This window comes from Syzygium oleosum, unplaced genomic scaffold, assembly GCF_021117445.2.
Source record: "Syzygium oleosum isolate NSW1041296 unplaced genomic scaffold, Sole_v2.1 Sole_v2.25, whole genome shotgun sequence".
Taxonomy (NCBI): Eukaryota; Viridiplantae; Streptophyta; class Magnoliopsida; order Myrtales; family Myrtaceae; genus Syzygium; species Syzygium oleosum.
Window position 1 is genome coordinate 3873099 of NW_026607509.1, and position 18718 is coordinate 3891816.

The window sequence follows — 18718 nt, forward strand, 5'->3', positions numbered from 1 at the left end:
AATCTAGGAAAATTCATACTCAAACTGAGATGAGAGTGCGAAGTGAGTGGCGCAAGATTGAGTGAGGGCGAGAGAGATGAGTTGAGTTTAAATCAGTTGTAAACTCATTTATGACCCATTTACGATCCATTTATAACCCATTTAATGCTAATATTAGACTTTTACCTATTTATGACCCATTCATTAAATATAACTAACCCATTTATAACCCATTTACTAATATATGGGTTAAGAAATGGGTTGATGACCCATTTTGACAGATCTAGCAAGCACTGACGTGGACACCGGCCATCCTACGTGGCACCGCCGACGCTGACGTGAATAATTTTTAATAATATTTTTATTTTTTTGAATTAATTTATTTATTGATTTATTCCTTTTTTTTCTTTTCTTTTTTCTCTTCCCTCCTCCTTCTTCCTCTAGTCGATAGCCGAACCTCGACGATCTACCAAAGGCGACAATTAAGTAAAAGAAAATAAATAATAAATATTATTAAAAATTGTCAACGTTAACACTGACAATGCACGTCGTACGGTTGGCGTCCAAATTACTGCCAGCCAACCAAAGTTGATCAGATAGACTGAATTAACATAAATGTAATAGGTTTAGGACTCAATTAGCACAAAAAAAAAGTTTAGCACTTAATTGGCACCATTGCAATAGGTTTAAGACTTTTTTTTTGTAATTTTCTCATTTTAAACCTATTCACTGACGTGGCGGTGTACCACATAGGAGGCCGACGGTGATTGGATCGCCATGTCAGTGATTTTCCGGCGAAAATTGATCGAAAATATTATATTGGAATCTTGCGCAAAATTTTATGACCAAATTGGCACAATTGAAAAGTTTTGGATTAGCATCCACACAATGAATTTAAGATTATATGAGTAATTTTTTCCGAAACTTTACGAGTTTTTTTCCTTCTATTTATCAAAATCCTTAAAACAATTTCAACAACCGCTTCATCAAAACACGAAGTATACATTAAATTTAGAAAATCAACCATCACCCTAGAGAATCTCGACATAGCTTTCGCCGGTATTAATGTATATTCATTTTGGACTTCGAAAGTTTCTTGTAATCTTAATCCATAACAATCTTCGTATCGAACCCACAAATGCCTATTTATTTTAGTCAAATTGAAATGAGTAAAAATTTATCTTCGAGTGAAATCAACGCCACTCGGTCGGGAAATTTTCTTTCCCTTTTTCTTTTTTTTTTTCTTAGGCACGACATAACGCACATTCACGCTTGGTCTTCTCCCACTTTCGATCGTGGACTTTTCGCACGAAACATGCTTCTGCATATTCAATTTTGCTTCCATTCACGTCGGAGTCAAAATCTCAAAGTGGACGCATGCTTTTCTCGACTTTGTGTCTAATCGTTGACCCAAAATCGAAGTCAGCGCATGATTTTACCTTAATTCTCGTCAGCCCATTATGAGAAGCACAAAAAATTGAGCAGACCTCATTCCCCAATTTAACGTGACTCTAGAAATTCACGAGTTAACCGGTTGATACGAAGCTGACATATGTAGAATGGACTCTATTGGACATCACAAATCACTGACTATAAACGGTGGAAATACTCCAATAGACGATAAATGCATATGATTCAGTATGATGAGATCGAGTCTATTTTAACTTAAATCAAGATGCTTGTGTAGTTGAGGAAATCGAGCGATCAATCACACCATTTTCTCCACTCGATGACTTTCCCCATACGACATCTCCTATGTATGGTGCGAAAGATTCAAATAACTTTAGTTTTGATAGGTATCCCAACGCTATTTACCCAGGGCGAATCTCCTCATCATTAGGAAAAAAATAGATACTTCACAAACATCATCCACCATTGGAAAATTCGGAAATTCTTTATTTTTGATACCCAAAAAAGGAGCTAATCACGGTAATTAATTTCACCCGTTTAAATAACTTCAAAATGCAAAAACCCACCGTTTATATTTACAAGTAAATTAAACAAGCCCCGTTCATACATTTGTGTATACTTGTTCATAGTTTCCTCTTTACAGCTTCTTTTTCTTTTTTTCTTTTCTTTTGTTTTTGGAAGAATCGGCCTCTTTGGAACACGGCCATGGAAGATTCCTCGAGAAAATGTCCACACTCGAATTCGTTTCGCAGGCCCTTCTTCTTTTTCTACACATTTCCCTGCTTAGAATATACGGTTCTTGACTCTTTCTCTTGCTGGGAAACGCGAACGCGTCATACGACTTTACAATACACACACATTCGAGAGACCCCTTCCGCTTTCTCCCTTCCTTACTCCTAGGTTGTTGTTCTTCTTCTTTTTTCACATATGCCGACAAGAACCGTTCTGGCCAAGAAAAAACAAACGCCACGAGCGTGACGGAGTACGTAGGCCGTGTCCTCGGTCCAGAATAAAGGTCGTTTGTCCACTCAAAACCGGGTCAATGATTAAGAATTTTCCATTTATAAGAGGGCCATACCATATTCGGGTTTATGTAAAAACGTCGAATATTCTAAGATGGGAATTAAGACTTCTATGACAAAATTGCTCAGTGTGAAGCTTCTATTCCTAAAAGGGGCAAAATTACACATTGACCCCCTTTTGGACTTCCCCTTTTTCCCTTCTTGCTTTGTGCTTCATACCCCCCAATATGAGTTTGCCCCTAGTTATCATTGTACGTGATTTTCTTTTTCCATATCGAGCCATCGCGAGCATTTAATTCCTGTATAAATGGGTATGATCATCAAGAGAGATTGTTTGACAACAATTTGTTCAGCCGAAGATTTGAAAATTTCAGACAAGATCATATCTTTTTGCAATCACGCGAGCATTGGCGCTTTCATTATTTAATATCACGATAAAAACGAAACAATCTAGCTAGACTTAGGCGGGAGGTTTCCGAATCCAACACAAAATGAGATGGTATTGAGATGCGGTGCTCGAGTAAACATTCATCCTGTGATGAGACTAGACTTAATCGTCTTTCCCTTATCATTAATGACCTAAAGTGAAGCACATCATGTTGTGCATTGCGATTGGAACCATAATTACACGAGTTCTTGGTTACAAGACTCTAAGACACTTTCTTAATTCCCGTTTAATCCAAGATTTAGCAAAACGTAATGTCCCCCCAATTTTATGAGAGACATGCCGAACAAATTCAAATTCGCAGCGGATTCTATGATCACAGCACTCCAACTGTAAAAACCTCGAAACCTGAAAAAAAAAAAGGAAGAAGAAGATAAAACACGACACGTGCACGTGTGAAAAGCGTACAGCCTCCTTATCCGAGCGTGAACCACTTGGGCGGGGGTTAAAACCGGAAGTACACAATGACGATACAAATAGAATAATGCACGACAATCTCTCTCTCTCTCTCTCTCTCCTCCTTAAAGACCGAGCCGAAATGGAGAGCTCGAGCTAGCTGCGAACAACGAGCCCCAGAAATGATGTAACAGGTGGAGCCCAACAGCTAGCGACGAGGACGAAAGCGGGAGTGCGCACGAGAATTCAATTCACACACCAAACCAAAAACAAATCGAATAACGCAAAGGAAACGAAATTGAATGCAACGCACGGGAATTTTCTTTTCCTCAAATCCAAACATCTCTTTTTATTACTCAATTTGCTCGGGTGGGGGAATGGGATTCTCTCTTTCTTCTTCTTCCTCCTCCTCCTCCTCTTTTCCTTTTTCCCATTTTCTCAGGAAAAAAAAAAAAGCACTTGAAAAACAATACATTATAGATATCATATCATCATCACCGCCATCGCCATCGCCATCGCCATCGCCATCACCATCTCCATCTCCATCACCATCCATAGCACATAACATACCACATACGCATATCAATTTGGTTAATACTTTTCGGGAGCGAGTGGAGCTCAACGCCAAGCGGATGCGACGGTGAGAGTTCGGCCGAGCCAGCCGAAGCAAACCCCACCATTCTCTTCTTTCACCGTGAATCCCGGGTTGACCCGGTTCCCACTGATGAGCCTCGCGTTCATCGATTCGGCCACGTGTTGACTCAGTGGCTTCGGCTCGAACCCGGCCATCCCCATGCGGGCCCTCCACTTCCCGAACACCTCGCATCTCTCCACCCGGTCCCGGCCTTCGCAAGCAACCGAGTTCCCCAATTTCCGACTCAGCCCCTCCTCCACCCTCGCTCGCTCCGGGCTGTCCCTCGCCACCGTGGACTCGATCGAGTCGAGCAGCGCCCCGTAGTAACCGAGCGCCTCCCCGACCCGCATCGCGAACGGCGCCGTGTTCCCGTTCATCTCCTGCTCCACCAGCGTCACCACCCGCGGCGCCAGGCCCTTCACGCGCCGGAGGAGCTCGTCCCGCGGGTTCTCCACGGACACGCTCTCGTCCGGCATTCTGTACAGCTTGAACGCGAAGTTCACCGCCAGCACCTCGTTGGGCTCGCACCCCAGCGAGTCGCGGCTCAGCTCGCTCGGCTTCTGGCTCACGATGTTGAATTCGAACCTCACTCCCATCTTGGCCGCGATGTCCCTTAGTCTATCCTCGACCATCCTGAGCCTCTCCTCGCCGTTGAAGTTATCTGCGAGCGTCGTGATCTTGAGGGTGGATTGATTGCCCGCCTGACGCGCGGACAGCGCGTGGAGGAGATTGAGGTACTGTCCTTCCTGACCAACATCGAAATCAATTACATGGAGCTTGTTCGTGGTGGGTTGCTCCGATGCAGCTTCCAAAATCGCGAGATTGGCAGCCATGAAACCGAGCTTGAAACAAGGAGACAGATCGTAGAGTGAGTGAGTCGACGACACGTGGTCCTTGGCGAACAACTCGGCCACGGGAGGTGGGTTCTCGACGGGGCTCACGCGCGATTTGAGCGCAGACAACATGTAATCCATCAATTTCTGCTCTGAATTACCTTTGGGGTTCGGCACGGCAGACAAGCGCGCCAGGATCTCCGAAGCAACGTCTGCTTTGCCCTCGTATATCGCCGTCGCAGCCTCCATTAGCGACTGCTTCGAGCAGATGGATACCGGCGACGGCACGGACAACGAAGACGAAGGCGAGGACGACGAAGAAGACGAGGTCGGCGACGGAGATATCTGCTTCTGACCCGGACTTATGAGACTCTGAATTGTCTCGGACCACTCGCTGTTAGCGTTAGTAATCACGGAGACGGCGTCCCCGTCCCCGTCCTCCTCGTCGTCCAAGAGCTGCTTTTCGAGCTCCTGCAGACGATTCATCATCTTGTTCTCCGGCTCGGCTTGGTTAGGATTCACTCTGTTCTGGAGCACGTTCGCGAACGAAACTCCCGCCAGAGCTTGATTACTCACGTGGATCGCCCCGTTACCGAGAGCAATGGGCTGTGGCCTGAGCTGCTGAAGGAGAGGAGCACCGTACCTTTGCGCGGAGAAGCTCGCCGGCGAAGACAGCGCCGATAAGCTAGACATTACGTCGGGAGAAGAAACAGCGGCGGAGAAGTCCAGGTGCGAAAACGGCGAGGACTGCTGAGAGATCTTCGACCTCACAGAGCGCCACAGGAGGCTGTTCAGGGCCTGGTGCTGCTGCTGCTGCTGCTGAGCCTGGAACTCCATGAGCGTCCGCTTGCCGATGAGGCCCGGCGGCGTCTGCGCCGGCTGCGGCGCCATCTGGGAGGAAGGCTCGAGGAAGATTCCGGCGAACTGCGGCTGCGATCGGAAGGGGGACTGCGAGGCGGCGCTGCCGTTGACGGAGCCCAAGGCGCTGGCGATAGATCTGGCGCTGATCCCGCCGCCGGCGGTGTAGAACTCCGGCCCCCCGCCGCCGCCGCCGCCGCTACCGCCGGAGAAGCCAGACGACATTCCGTCTCTCTCTCTACGCCCGTCTCCTATTCTCTCTCGCCCCGTAGGAACAGAGGGAGCTTAGGAAGAAGAAGAAGAAGAAGGAAGGAGGGGGAGTTGCGAGAGTTGGTACATACAGAAACGCATGAGAGAGGAGAGAGAAGGAAGAGAGAGAGAGAGAAAAAGGAGCAGTTTTTATGGTGTTGAATTGATTCTTTGTTGAAAAACAATTATAATGGAAAGGGCAGTTTCCATTTAGCTCTTTCAGCTTTTCTCCGGTTCTTGGTTTTCTCGGTCGATCAAGCAATGTTGGGTCGGTCATGGAAGCATATATGCCCCCCTCCCATCCGATCCCAGCCGTCCGTTTCAGCTAGCTCCCCCCCCGTCCCGAGATCTCGTATGCGAGATCGACGGTGATCAAGCCCCGCCAGATCTGCTCCACGGGAAGAAGATCCCCTTTTCTTTAAAAAAAATTTCGCCGCTCCAGCCCCACGCGCGCGTGCCAAGGAATTCACGGGTGCGGCGCACGCACCAATGGGGCGGGGATATTCGGCGAGAGTGTCAGGAGAAAGCCGCTGCGGTTGGTGGATCGACAGCCGCGTGCCCGCGCGTGGCCGCGAGGCGCGTGGGGATTTGACGATCGGAAGCCCGGGGGGGAGAAATGCGAAAGGAGAAGGAGATGATCTTTTTCGCTTCGGCAACTGATCATCTGACTCAACAGTCGCGGACTATTTAATAAAAAGGGTCGATGAAGGGAAGAAGGGGATGGATGGGAACCTGGGAAATTCAATGCTGACGTGGGACGGCGCCGGTGGAGCCGTGACGGCGCTGTCCGTCACGGCCCGTCCCTCTAAAACCCGCTCCCGCCCCCGAGAACCGTCTGGGGTTCGCCCGATTCGAAATTTCAACAGCTGGCGACGGGCGAATCCCGGTGGATTCCGGGTGGGGCGACGCACACGCGTCGGTCGCGGCTGGGCCCCCCACCCCTTTCTTTTGCGTCCGGACACGGAATTTCCCGAAACCCGAAAGATGTCTACGTTGGCCAAGCCCCAGCCATTAAAATAATAATAGCCCTGGCGTCCTGGGCAGATAACAAAAAAAAAAAAAAAAAAAAAAAGCGCAAACGGGAGAGGTTCGAACATTTATTAGTTTCGGTCGATTAAGTTAATAAAGCTTCGTTTTTGTTTAAATAATTCCTCAACTAATGGAATGGAATCTTCGCTCCGTTTTGGCGTCGAATGGACCGTATTGCCACTGCCGCACCTCCGCCGTACGTCGCGTGTTGAATTTGAGGACCCACGGCGATGTCAAGGTTCCCCCTTTTTTTTTTTTTTTATTGTTTCGCACCGCTTCGCCAATGCGTAACAACTAATTCCTCGTCCACAAGGAACCGGACGTGGCTTTTTAGATGGGATGATGACACGAATAGTCCTTTGAACTTTGGCCTGATATGCAATATAGTCCATGAACTTTTGATTTGTTCGGTATGGTCCATGAACTTCAACCCAATGTGCAATATCGTCCTTGAATCTTTAATTTATTCGGTGCGGTCCCTAAACTTTTGATACATGTTCAAATTAGTCCTTACATGATTTCATTAATTCAAGTTTAGGGACAATATTGAATATTTTCACATGATTCAATGACTAAATGGAACATGTTCAAGGACCATATCGAACAAATTGAAAGTTCGAGGACGATATTGTACATTGGACTAGAATTTAGAGACTATATTGAACAAATTAAAAGTTCGCAGACCACATTGCACATCGGGTTTAAGTTCAAGAACCGTTTGTGTAATTTTCCTAGATTAATATGAGTAGGAGACGCTATAATCAGAATACGGGATTTGTTGTACCCAAATCAAATGTTTAATCGCTCCACAGAGATGATTCTTTAAAGGTTCGTGCGATGTCTGCCTTAACTCAATCCTTTACAGAAGGCGGTTACTTGCTTAGAACATGACTATATAATGTATCATTAATAAGGAGAAAGATACGACCCATTTTGATAATACAGATATTTGATTTATATCTGATAAAGAGCATTTAAGCTCGCAGGATTTTGGAAGATTATAATCAATGGTCTTGAAATTAAAACTGCACGTTATAACTAGACAACGCAAAGGGAGACAAATCGAGAGATCTCGTTGAAAATGTAAGTGCGACCTAATTACTGCTATCAAACGTGAGCGAAACCTTGTTTGTGTCAGAGCTTTGCAACTATATAATGAAAGAGCTATTTCCTTCTGTATTATCAATTCAATTGAAAAACTTTCATTGGTTGTTTGGTGAACATTCATTTGATGATACTCACGAAATGATATATTAGCAAACTCGAGATTACAAATACGATGATAAGATCACCTCAAACGTAGAAATCATTTGGCGACTAACGTGTGTCACATGTGTGTATCATGTAATCAACAATAAAAGTCACCTAGTATTCCGCGGAATGAAAACTCCGTGTGAAGTTGAAAAGCTAAAAAGATACAATAGAAAGGGCGTCGCAAGAAAGGCAACGATGGATAAAGAATTACGCATGTCGTGATAAGGAAAAGAAAAGGCTTTATCGTAAACATGATATTTCATTTTTGCGATGAAAAAATATGTCTCTATTTTAATTAACAGCTCGAGAGTACTCGGAAGAGATAATCAATACTCGCATTTAATTGGTAAATTAAGCTCGAGACCCTCTCTTTCATCAAATTCACCTTAAATTAACATATGGCTGTTGGAACTCGTGGTTACAAAGCTTGGCAAGACATTGGTAGAGAATAAACATGTTAGAACCAACACCTCAAGAATGGCATAATTGGTCGGGCTATCGGCAATTAGCGGAATTAGAAGTTACGGGTTCGAATCTGACCAATTACATTCCAATTACTCAGGGTCAGGACCATCTATATAAATCAAACCCCGAACTTAACCGTTCGATATTATCCGGGTAGTCGGGCATCTGCACTAGATTGTTAAAAAGAACGCCGGAACTGGGAATCAATCATCATCCGTGGATTCTCTTCAAAATACTGTTCACTTCGCGGTCAAACCACCCCACCTCGCGGTAATGGTTGGTCGGAACACGATGAAACGGGTATTGAATGCAAACGATAATCTCTTTTTCTTCTTGGATTTCACACTTAAAGAAGATGGAAACGCCTTCAAATTGTCGGGGAAGCCCGTTATGCGTGAGCTTGGGTTGGGGTTAATTTGGGCAGCGGTTGGGAGTTAGGTGGGAACGATTAGTTACCTAAAATGCGTGGTGCGATTAGCATTCACGTCGCCAATCACATATTCATTCAAAATTCACAAAATCTTTAACTAAAAATTTGGTTCTTTCGATTTCATTGCACTTCCACTCAAAGATTCATTTAAAAAATCAAAAGATAAATAAACAACCATCATCCCATAAATTAAAGAGAAAAGCAAACCTTCAGTCGTAAGAAAGGTAAACCACAGGAGTTTGAACCATCGGTAATGGAGGGGTCGGGCCCCCGAGGAGCTCAGGCGACGGGACAACGGTCCCAAATGCATCGCGGCGCGCGTGCACACATAGAAAGAGAGAGAGAGAGAGAAAGAACCGTGGGCCTCGCCACTTCCTTCGGTGGGTTCATCGGAAATCCATGTCGAGGGTCGGCGAGACTCTAGCCACTTGCAGGGTCGGCGCGCCGCCTTCTCCCTTACCCCATGAGGATGATCGGCCGAGTTCACCAACGTCCCGACGCCGACAACGAGCTATAACATTAGCACTTCTATCCGAACGGCGGAGGGACCCAACTCGAATAAAAAACACACGAAAGCGAACCCGGAAAACGATGTTTGAATAATTCGAATAAAAGGGTTCATGCACATTCGGTATCTTCATCATACATACACGATCACGCACTTCGATGCCAGTGTTCCTTCTACGAAACACGACGACATTTTTCACCCGTACGTACGCCTCTGGTTTATCAACTGCGCACCGAGGACACGTCATCGTACGCTTGTCGGCGCACGACATCGAACTGAATGCGCAGTTTCACGCTGCTCTGGCGGACCGGAGCCAAACCGGGAACGTTAGACGATTGGTGGAGGAGGGGGGGGAGGGGAGACGACGCATCTTGGGACGGTAAAGGAGCGCGGTTGCGTGCGGGCAAAAGATTTGCGAGAAATTGGTTTAGCGACTTAAAAGAAAAACCATCCGAACCACCTTACCTTCTTATCTCCACCCCCACCACTTTCCTCGAAATTGGAATCTGAACCCTTTCTCCTCGACACGTGTCCACCTTTTGAAACGAGAAAAAACTATACAAAAATTTTGGACGTGCCAGTTGTTCCTTGCCTGCCCGCCCACCTCCAAAGTCCCGAACCATGGTTATTCCCCCCGTTTTCTTGCCTTGCCTTTTTATCTTAAACGGTGGGTATTGGAACGGGTGGCTTAGTGAGGATGCCCTAAAACGCCGGGCGCGTTTGGGAGAGTTTTGGGGAAATGTAAAGACGTTACGTGGATGATCTCTGATCGAAGGTGTGTTTGTTGAAGGCGAATAGCGTTTGGATGATTGATTTTTGGTCTGTATGCTGTAAAGCAACTTTGAAGCGATAAAAATGGAAAAAGAGACGACAAGCGATTGGGCGAGCATCGGCAGAGAGGGGCGGGGATAGTGGGCGAGCTTCGGCGGTGACCAGAGGTGACTGTTCGCTAGGTGACCCTCGTCACACCGAATCTCCACTGGTCAATGCTCGGGTGGTCGACCCTTTTCGCACCAGATCTCGACCTCAAATGGTAACCCTCTACGATTGATCGAGTCTCATCGCGCTACATCTCCACCTGTTGACCCTCGGCCGGTTGAACCTCGACAAACAGATCTTGTGCGACCCTCGGCAACTTTGGCAGCAAAGTCGACATCGACGTCGTCGATGAGACCTGAGGCCATCAGTTTAAGGTCGCTAGCGATTACTTGAGTTTTCAGTTATCGGGGGGCATTTACGGGTAAAAGCGAAATTTTAGTAAGTTTCGAGGGGCAAGGAAAGCAACTGAAAATATTCATCAATCTTTGGAGAGGGCTTTATGAAAATGCTGCAAAGCCAAAGTAGTCTAGATTTCTTTCAAAGTGGTCCAAATTTTTTTTACCGAACGCCCCTTAGACTTTAGTGGTCCAAAGTTGCATCCCAAAGTTGTTCCAACCGTAGGTTAACATACACATATTGAATGATGTGGTAAGTTTCAATTGGATATTAAGATAAGTGGGACCCACCAATTAAATCATTGATTATTCCATGTACCTACTACAAAATTGTCGCATCATTTTGTAGATTTTCTGTTTTTTTTTTTTAATGAAATGGGGACGTTAAACTATGAGCTTGGATAAGTCGTATAATTGACAATCAATCTAAATTCGTGGGCGCAAATTATTCTGGAATTCTTCCATAAACAGATGAAAATCTTTCTTAATTATGATTCGATGACAATATTGGGAGCACAATAGAAATTCCAAATAACTCGAAATGCTGGAGTGACGCCGACGAGCTAAATCATCCGGTAATCCCAAGCTTAAGACTCGAGGCACATTAGACATTCAAAGAGAGCGGGCCGCTCTGCAAAAGAAACTGTTGTGAGTATCGACCGGTCGGTTGTAGTTGCGAAACCGCTCAAATCGCATTAGCGCGCGATACTTATAGTAATTAACTTCGCATTTCGATTCCGAAAATTTTTGAAGCTCTATTTGCTAATATTCTTTTGTTTTTTCGGATGTCGTTACGGCTTGGTATCGCCGTTGGCGCTAAAAATATCCATTGTCCACACTAATCACAGCCACACAAAGATGAGCAAAAAGCAAATCATATCTCATCTCTTCCGGGGGTGATGGTGGTGGGGGGGCAGGGGGGGCATTTCCGTCATTCCGCCACGGCCACACTTTAATTTAAGGGGAAAAGCTGTCGGGTCACGAGTTGGTGGAGACTGCCTAACAGAAAAACGAATCCCCCTCCCCCGGCTCCAGGGCTCGGCTCGCGGCCACCGGAGGCGGAGGGCATTCTCGTCACATCGCTCCCCCCCACCCCCGGTGGGACCCTCCAGTTTTCTTTATCATATAATAATAATAATTATTATTATTGTTATTTTTTCCTGTTTTGGTGTTTTGTTGTTGTTGTTAGAGCTCGCATGGCGGTGTGTGTATGAACACGCGGGGCGCGCGCGCGTCACGCCACACGAAATCCACACGCCTCCTTCTAGACACGGCAAGTCGGGCTCGGGGCGAGTTTGGACCGGCAACACGACGGGATGCGGCACATAGAAAAATCTGAAACTTTAGGTATATGCGCCAATCCATTCGACGGCTATTTGCTTTTTAATTTCTATTTCTTTTACGAGGAAACTTGACTTTGAAGTTCATATAGGTTTCAATGATATAATCTCGTGATGCTGTGGTACGAAGACTCGCAAAGTTGGTAAAATGGGCGACTTTCGGTACTTCGTTTTACATACCACTGGTCAGTACGGCGCATCACGTGAAACGTGCACATAGAAGATCGATCGAGTGGTCGAATGGTCTGATCCCGATGCGACAGGTCTCGCGTGTCGTTCGGGAGTAACATTCGGGTCGTCATGTCTATCGTCCTACAGATGGGCTCTTATGTGATGTGCATTAACAAAATAAATTGCGTGCATTTATAAGATTATGTAGTTGAGTTCCGTGTATCGGTAACTCGTGCTTTTGAAAAAGAGGGAGAGAAAGGTTGTGGGCAGTGCAAGAAAGCTGGCGTGTGTGAATTACCTTTTATATTAGGCAAATGAAAAAGACACTTATACAAGGAGCTTCACGATTTTTTTATTTTTTTTTTGTGGACAAATGTTATTAAGTAGAAATAACATGCAAACTTTTCGAGTAACCAAAAAAAACGAACTCGCGCACTTACCCATTCCTCGAAGGTATATCTTATTTGGATCTGGGTGCACTGATCCGACTCCATCACGACCATCCTTTTTTTATGGATTCATACATCAGGTCTGCGTGGATCCTACGAAATGTCTAGCTGTGATGGATTTAATCCACCGAACCCGAGTCGATATAACAAATTCCCTTCCTTAAGTCGCTCTTATGTATAATGATCGGTGGCCTTCGGTGGGATGAGATGAAAGGACTATCCCATTGTCCTAGAGAAACGCGAGTCACTGACCACTAGGATTTTAAATCGGCCTATGATCCATTTCCTCAGTATCAAGGTAACGTTTACCTTAAAAAAAATAGGAAGGCTCGTAACGTACAATCCATCTTAAAACGTTGAGATCTTAGAATTTCGTGTTTCATTAAAGGAAAATAGAATAATCGAATGTAGTATAATTTCCCTAATTAATCGAATGGACCATCACCTGATATTCCGAAACATTGAATACCATTCTCTGCTAACGTAGCCAAGGTGTTCCGCAATCTAAGATCAACTCGCGCTGAATACTTTAAGATCGCCTATTAGGATTTTCCTCCTAGGGATAATGAGAAATCCTAAACAACATCCTGTTGTTCCCACCCATTCGTCGCCAAGTTGACTCTTAATTACGGGAGTTAGGACAACATGGCGTGTCCTACCTCCCAAACAACATCCTAATTTCCCCACTCATTCGTCGTCAAGTGGGACTCTCGATTACGTGATCGGTGTGCCCGGGACAACTTTGGGCGTACGCGCATCGGTGGGAAATTGCTCGGCGAACTTCCCCCCATTCGGATACACATTGGATTCACGCAGGATCCATCCATACTTTGGATCTAATTGGTCCTCGCCAATACGTAGAGGTTGTCATTTCATCGTGCCGCACAAACCCATTTATTCCAAAAGTTTAAATTGTTGAAAAACAAGTCAATGGTATATTGATGATACGTGTTTTATGATATAACTAAACTCTATCCATATGCTACGAGGTTTTATTTAGAAAGGTTTCGGGGACCCGATTCACTTGGGTAGGCTTCGTACGTTTAATAGGGTGGAAAGAGACGGACTCAGCCTCTACATAAATCACGCCTTCATATAACATGTTAAACTTTTAAAATAGTTGGTAATGGTACCACAAAATCTCAGATGGTATCGGAGCAGGAAAATCTAACATGGTATTAAAGCATGTAATCCGGAGTTTAAATCTTTCCATGCCCTGTTTGCCTCCCAAATTAAGTGCGAGTATCAAAGCATGTAATCCTGAGTTGAAAGACCATATTAAGCGCGGCGGGAGTGTTATAATACTTAAATAATACATTACGTTTTCATATAACAGTTTAAACTTTTAGAATAGTTGGCAGTGGTTCTACCACAATTAAATGAATGCGTGATTTATTATTTAAATATTCTAACTTTGTGAGATTTTGATAAGATCACTGCTAACTATTCTTAAAGTTTAAATCGTTGGATGAATGTATAATTTATTATTTAAATATATTAACACGAAGTGCAAGCACCTAGAGCGCATAGGGACTAAAAATTAGAATTAACTCATTTACAACCTCTAAATAGGAAGTTAATGATGCGAGTTGGCCCATATGGCAATCATTCACGACGACTAACCACGTATAAATACTTAGGTGCATCGATAACTCGGTTTGGTACACATTTAGACCGGAGAATCATCTTCTATAGAACTTTGTTTTGTTTGAACACGTTCATCTTCTTCTTTTGCACAATTCGACTTGAGCGTCGGAGGGTTTTCTCAAGGGAAATCATTTATTAGCCCTGAACGCCAAATCAATGTCCAACAATTTCCAAAATTAGTGTGAGCAAGGCTACTTAGATAATGAAAACTCAGTCGATGAATCTTTACTCCATGCACCATCGATGAAAAATCTGCTAGGTACAGATCCACCACTAGAATTGTAAACAAAACCATCGCACATGTGAAACACCAAAGACAGGATGCTGCGAGAGTTTAAAAGTGCGGGCGAAAGAGAAATGATCGCCTACGGTTTGAGATGCTGGCGGCGTCTCACGAACCGAAGAGGGCGAACTGGCCGTCGGAGGAGAGGACGATGTCCTAAACGAAGTGGGAGGAGCCGGTGATGCAGCGGCGCTGCATGCCGTAGATCTTGTCCTCCTTGGTGTGGTGCCAGAGGATGATGTACTTGGTCGCCGTAGACAGATTGATGGATAGACCCATTTAAAATCCATGTTTGATTGGGCTTTATAACTCAACACCCATAATGACCCATTTTTTAAAGCTAGCTTAACCCATATATGACCAAGCTCATTATATATGGATAAAAAGAGGGTCAAGACTCACCTTGACATCTCTAGTCCACGCCCATCCAACACGTAATTCGGCAATAACAATGGAGCATGGCACCTAATACATATTGGTTGGGATATGATAACATCAGTCTTGCACAAACTCTAATAAACGGTGAAAGATAAACCCATTGACGGGGCCCCCTTGAAAGCCATGAAGTAAGAAAACCCGGTTCTTAAACCAAAGGCCCACTTCGATCCGGAAGAAGCATAAGATCAGGAATTTGGAATGGGATAATGAAAGAAATAGTCCCTAAACTCTAACCCTGTATGCAATATGGTTCCTGAATTTTAGCTATAATGTTATCCCTAAACTTTTAATTTATTCAATGTAGACCGTGAACTTTTGGTAAATGTTTGATCTAGTTCATGGATTATTATATCCTTGGATTTAATCTAGTCTCAAAAATATCTAGCACATGAATTAAATTGAAACGTGTACAAAAAATTTATAGACCACATTGAACAAATTAAAAGTTCAGGGATTGCATGGCACATTGGATTAAAATTCATACATCATATTGAACAAATTAAAAGTTTGATGACCACATTGCACATTGAGTTAAAGTTCGAAGGACATTTGTGTCATTTTCCCATTTGGAATAGGAGCAAACAGGGAAGACCAAGGGCCTGTTTGGCAACTTACCAAATAGTGATTGATTCTGTTCTTTTGTTCCCAGAATCAATTTGAGAACATAAATCCGTTTGTTTGTGGCCGGCAGGTGGCGGGACCAAAGAACAACAACAACCAAAAAAAAGAAAAAAATCAAGAAGAATCAGTTTTGAAAAAATTGTTCCAGAATCAAGAAACTACTTTTTTATTTATTCTTAATTCGTTTAAAACCGATTCCAGGCACCTAAAAAATTGGCCCTCGCCGACCACCTAAGCAAGGGCGTCTTGGCCCTCACCGGTGGCTAGCAAGGGTCCCCCTCGCCACCTGGGCAAGGGCGGCCTCGCCCAGCCAAGGCGAGGCCGACCTTGTCGTCGCCACCCGAGTCCGTTTCGCTGAGGTGGCGAAAGGCGAGGCGTCGCCTTGCGCGGGTGAGGCTCAGACCTTTAAGTCGCCATCAGGGCGACGGACTTGGGTGGCGACGGCGAGGTTGGCCTCGCTTTGCCTGCCTCGCCCAGATCTAGCAAGATTGACCTCGCCATCGCCTGGGTTGGCAAGGCGAGGTCGGCTCGCCAGATCTAGGCGAGGTCGACCTCCTGCGCAGGATGGCCAAGAAAGGAAGGGGAAAGAAAGAAAAAAAGAAATAAATATTAAAATATCAAAAAATTATTAACAAAAAGAAATTTTGTGTAGTTACCAAGCGTATTTCTATTCTAAGAACAAAAATTTTAGGCAGTTACCAAACGGCTTCAAATGCTTAGAAATTATTTCCGGACACAGAATAAAAAAGAAGCATTTCTGCCCAGAATCAGATTCTAGGCACAGAATGATTGCCATGCGCACCCTAAGAACCCATTAGTCCGGACTGTTACGGCCACATCTCTGAGTATTCAGCGTGAAGGAACGAAATGTGGGCAGCAACCAATGAATACACCCTAGTGTCCCCATGTTAACAAACATTCGAAAATTTAGAAACTCTAAACTAACAAAATAAATATAAGAAAAATGCTTAGATGTACGTCTAAGAAACAAATATAAGTTCTTTTTTTTTTGTGATTTCTATGTTTCCTTTTGCAAGCTCAAATTGAGAGACAAAATCATAAGAAACAAATTGAAACCGGTTGATATACAAAGAAACAAATCAAAGTGATTTTATTCAAACAAAAAAATATATGAACAACTCAGTGGCAACTTTTAAAATAGCAAATATTATTTTCCGGCCAAAGAAAAAGATTATGTGGACATTGTTTCCAAATAAAAAAAAATTCAATGCATTAATTTTTTTTTTGAATTGCAATCAAGAAAGAATTGGGGGTTTTTAATGGTTGCTGATACTTGTTATTATTTTGTTTTGAAATAAAGTACCTTACTATAAATTGACTTTTTATTCGTATGAAATGAGATAGGGTCATGTGTCTCGTAGTCATGTGAATTTTCTCAATAAACCAAATGTTGGAGCTATATTAGGTGAAATTTGTATATAGATCGATCGAAAATCGTTTTTTTTAATTTTAGCTTTCACTCATGTGATCGTAAGATTGATTTTGTAATGTTTCGGGTCCCAGCACATCATCATCTACGAGATTTGGATCAACGGGATATATTTGATTTGAGCTAAAGAATGAGAAGCTAATTTATTACATGATGATTTTGTTATTGGTTGCAAAGCCATTTTTCATCTTATATAATAACATTAAGCATTTCCTTTTAGTAAGTGATATTATATTTCACTTGTAATTATATATATTTCGGTATCTAATTTATTTCTTCTTTCTTCGTATTCAAAAAAATTGAATCTGTGGGCCCTCTTATGATTATGTTTCTCAATTTAAGCTTGCAATAAGGAAACACATAATTCAAAAAAAAAAAAAAACAAAAGAAGGAAAAAAATCATGGAGTCAAAAATTGAAACCGATTGAGCAAGTTTGTTGGTTTCCACAAAAAAATTTAGTGGCTGACCATTGATTGTCAATTCCGTCATTCTATAGAGACTGTCATGCTGGCCTCCCTAAGTATAAGCAGCCCTTAAGGGTGCGAATGGTAACCATTCTGCTCCAGAAATCAAATTCTTGCCAGAAATTGATTTCTGGAGGAGAAATCTGTTTGGTAAAACATGAGTAATTCTGCTCTAGAAATTGATTTATGGAACAGAAATCTGTTTTGATTTGTTGATTTTTTTTTCACCTAAAAAAATTTAAATTTTACTCAAAGTGGGTGGCCACATGTATTATAAGCCATTCTGTAAAGTTTTGAAATTTTTGATTTTTTTAAATTTTTTTTGGGCATCTAAAAAAATTTAAATTTCACTCAAAGTGGGTGGCCACAGGTATTCTAAGCCATTTTGTGAAGTTTTGAATTTTTTTATTTTTTTTGGCACCTCAAAAAATTTAAATTTTACTCAAAGTGGGTGGCTACAGATATTTTAAGCCATTTTGTGAAGTTTTGAAATTTTTTATTTTTTATTTATTTTTTTGGGCACCTCAAAAAATTTAAATTTCACTTAAAGTGGGTGGCCACAGGTATTTTAAGCCATTTTGTAAAGTTTTGAAAATTTTTATTTTTTTATTATTTTTATTTTTTTTGGGCACCTCAAAAAATTTAAATTTCACTCAAAGTAGGTGGCCACATGTATTTTAAGCCATTTTGTGAAGTTTTGAAATTTTTGATTTTTTTTGGGCACCTCAAAAAATTAAATTTCACTTAAAGTGGGTGGCCACGCGTGTTTTAAGCTATTATGTGAAGTTTTGAAATTTTTGATTTTTTTTTATTTTAAAAAAAAAAATTCACCAATTTTCATATTTTCCCGAAATCTGACTTTTTTTTATTTTCTGGAAATTTTTATGAATTTTTCTAGAATTTTTCAATTTTTATGTATTTTCTGAATTTTTTTTTTTGAGAAAATAGGGAGAATGCATTCCGGAATCAAGAAGCTACAAAAAGTAGCTTCTCTTTTTCTTGCCAAAAACTCATTCCGGAATCAAAAATGCATATTCCGTCATTCTATAGAGACTGTCATGCTAGCCCTTAATCGACCATTTGAGGTATGAGATATTGAAGATACATTTGCCCTTACTCTGTCAAATT

The 18718-nt window shown here is 42.9% G+C and overlaps 1 protein-coding gene across 1 annotated transcript; it reads right to left on the reverse strand.

The window, feature by feature from the left end:
- Window positions 1-3550: 3550 nt before the first annotated feature.
- Window positions 3551-6088, reverse strand: LOC115671508 (scarecrow-like protein 8). Its single transcript, XM_030593099.2, has one exon. The coding sequence runs from the start codon at window positions 5800-5802 to the stop codon at window positions 3871-3873; it is 1932 nt and encodes a 643-aa protein (XP_030448959.2). The 5' UTR covers window positions 5803-6088; the 3' UTR covers window positions 3551-3870.
- Window positions 6089-18718: the final 12630 nt, after the last annotated feature.

What these genes read in the sequence shown, in the direction of transcription:
- LOC115671508 (XM_030593099.2), bottom strand. Translation starts at nt 5,802, where the DNA reads ATGTCGTCTGGCTTCTCCGGCGGTAGCGGCGGCGGCGGCGGCGGGGGG.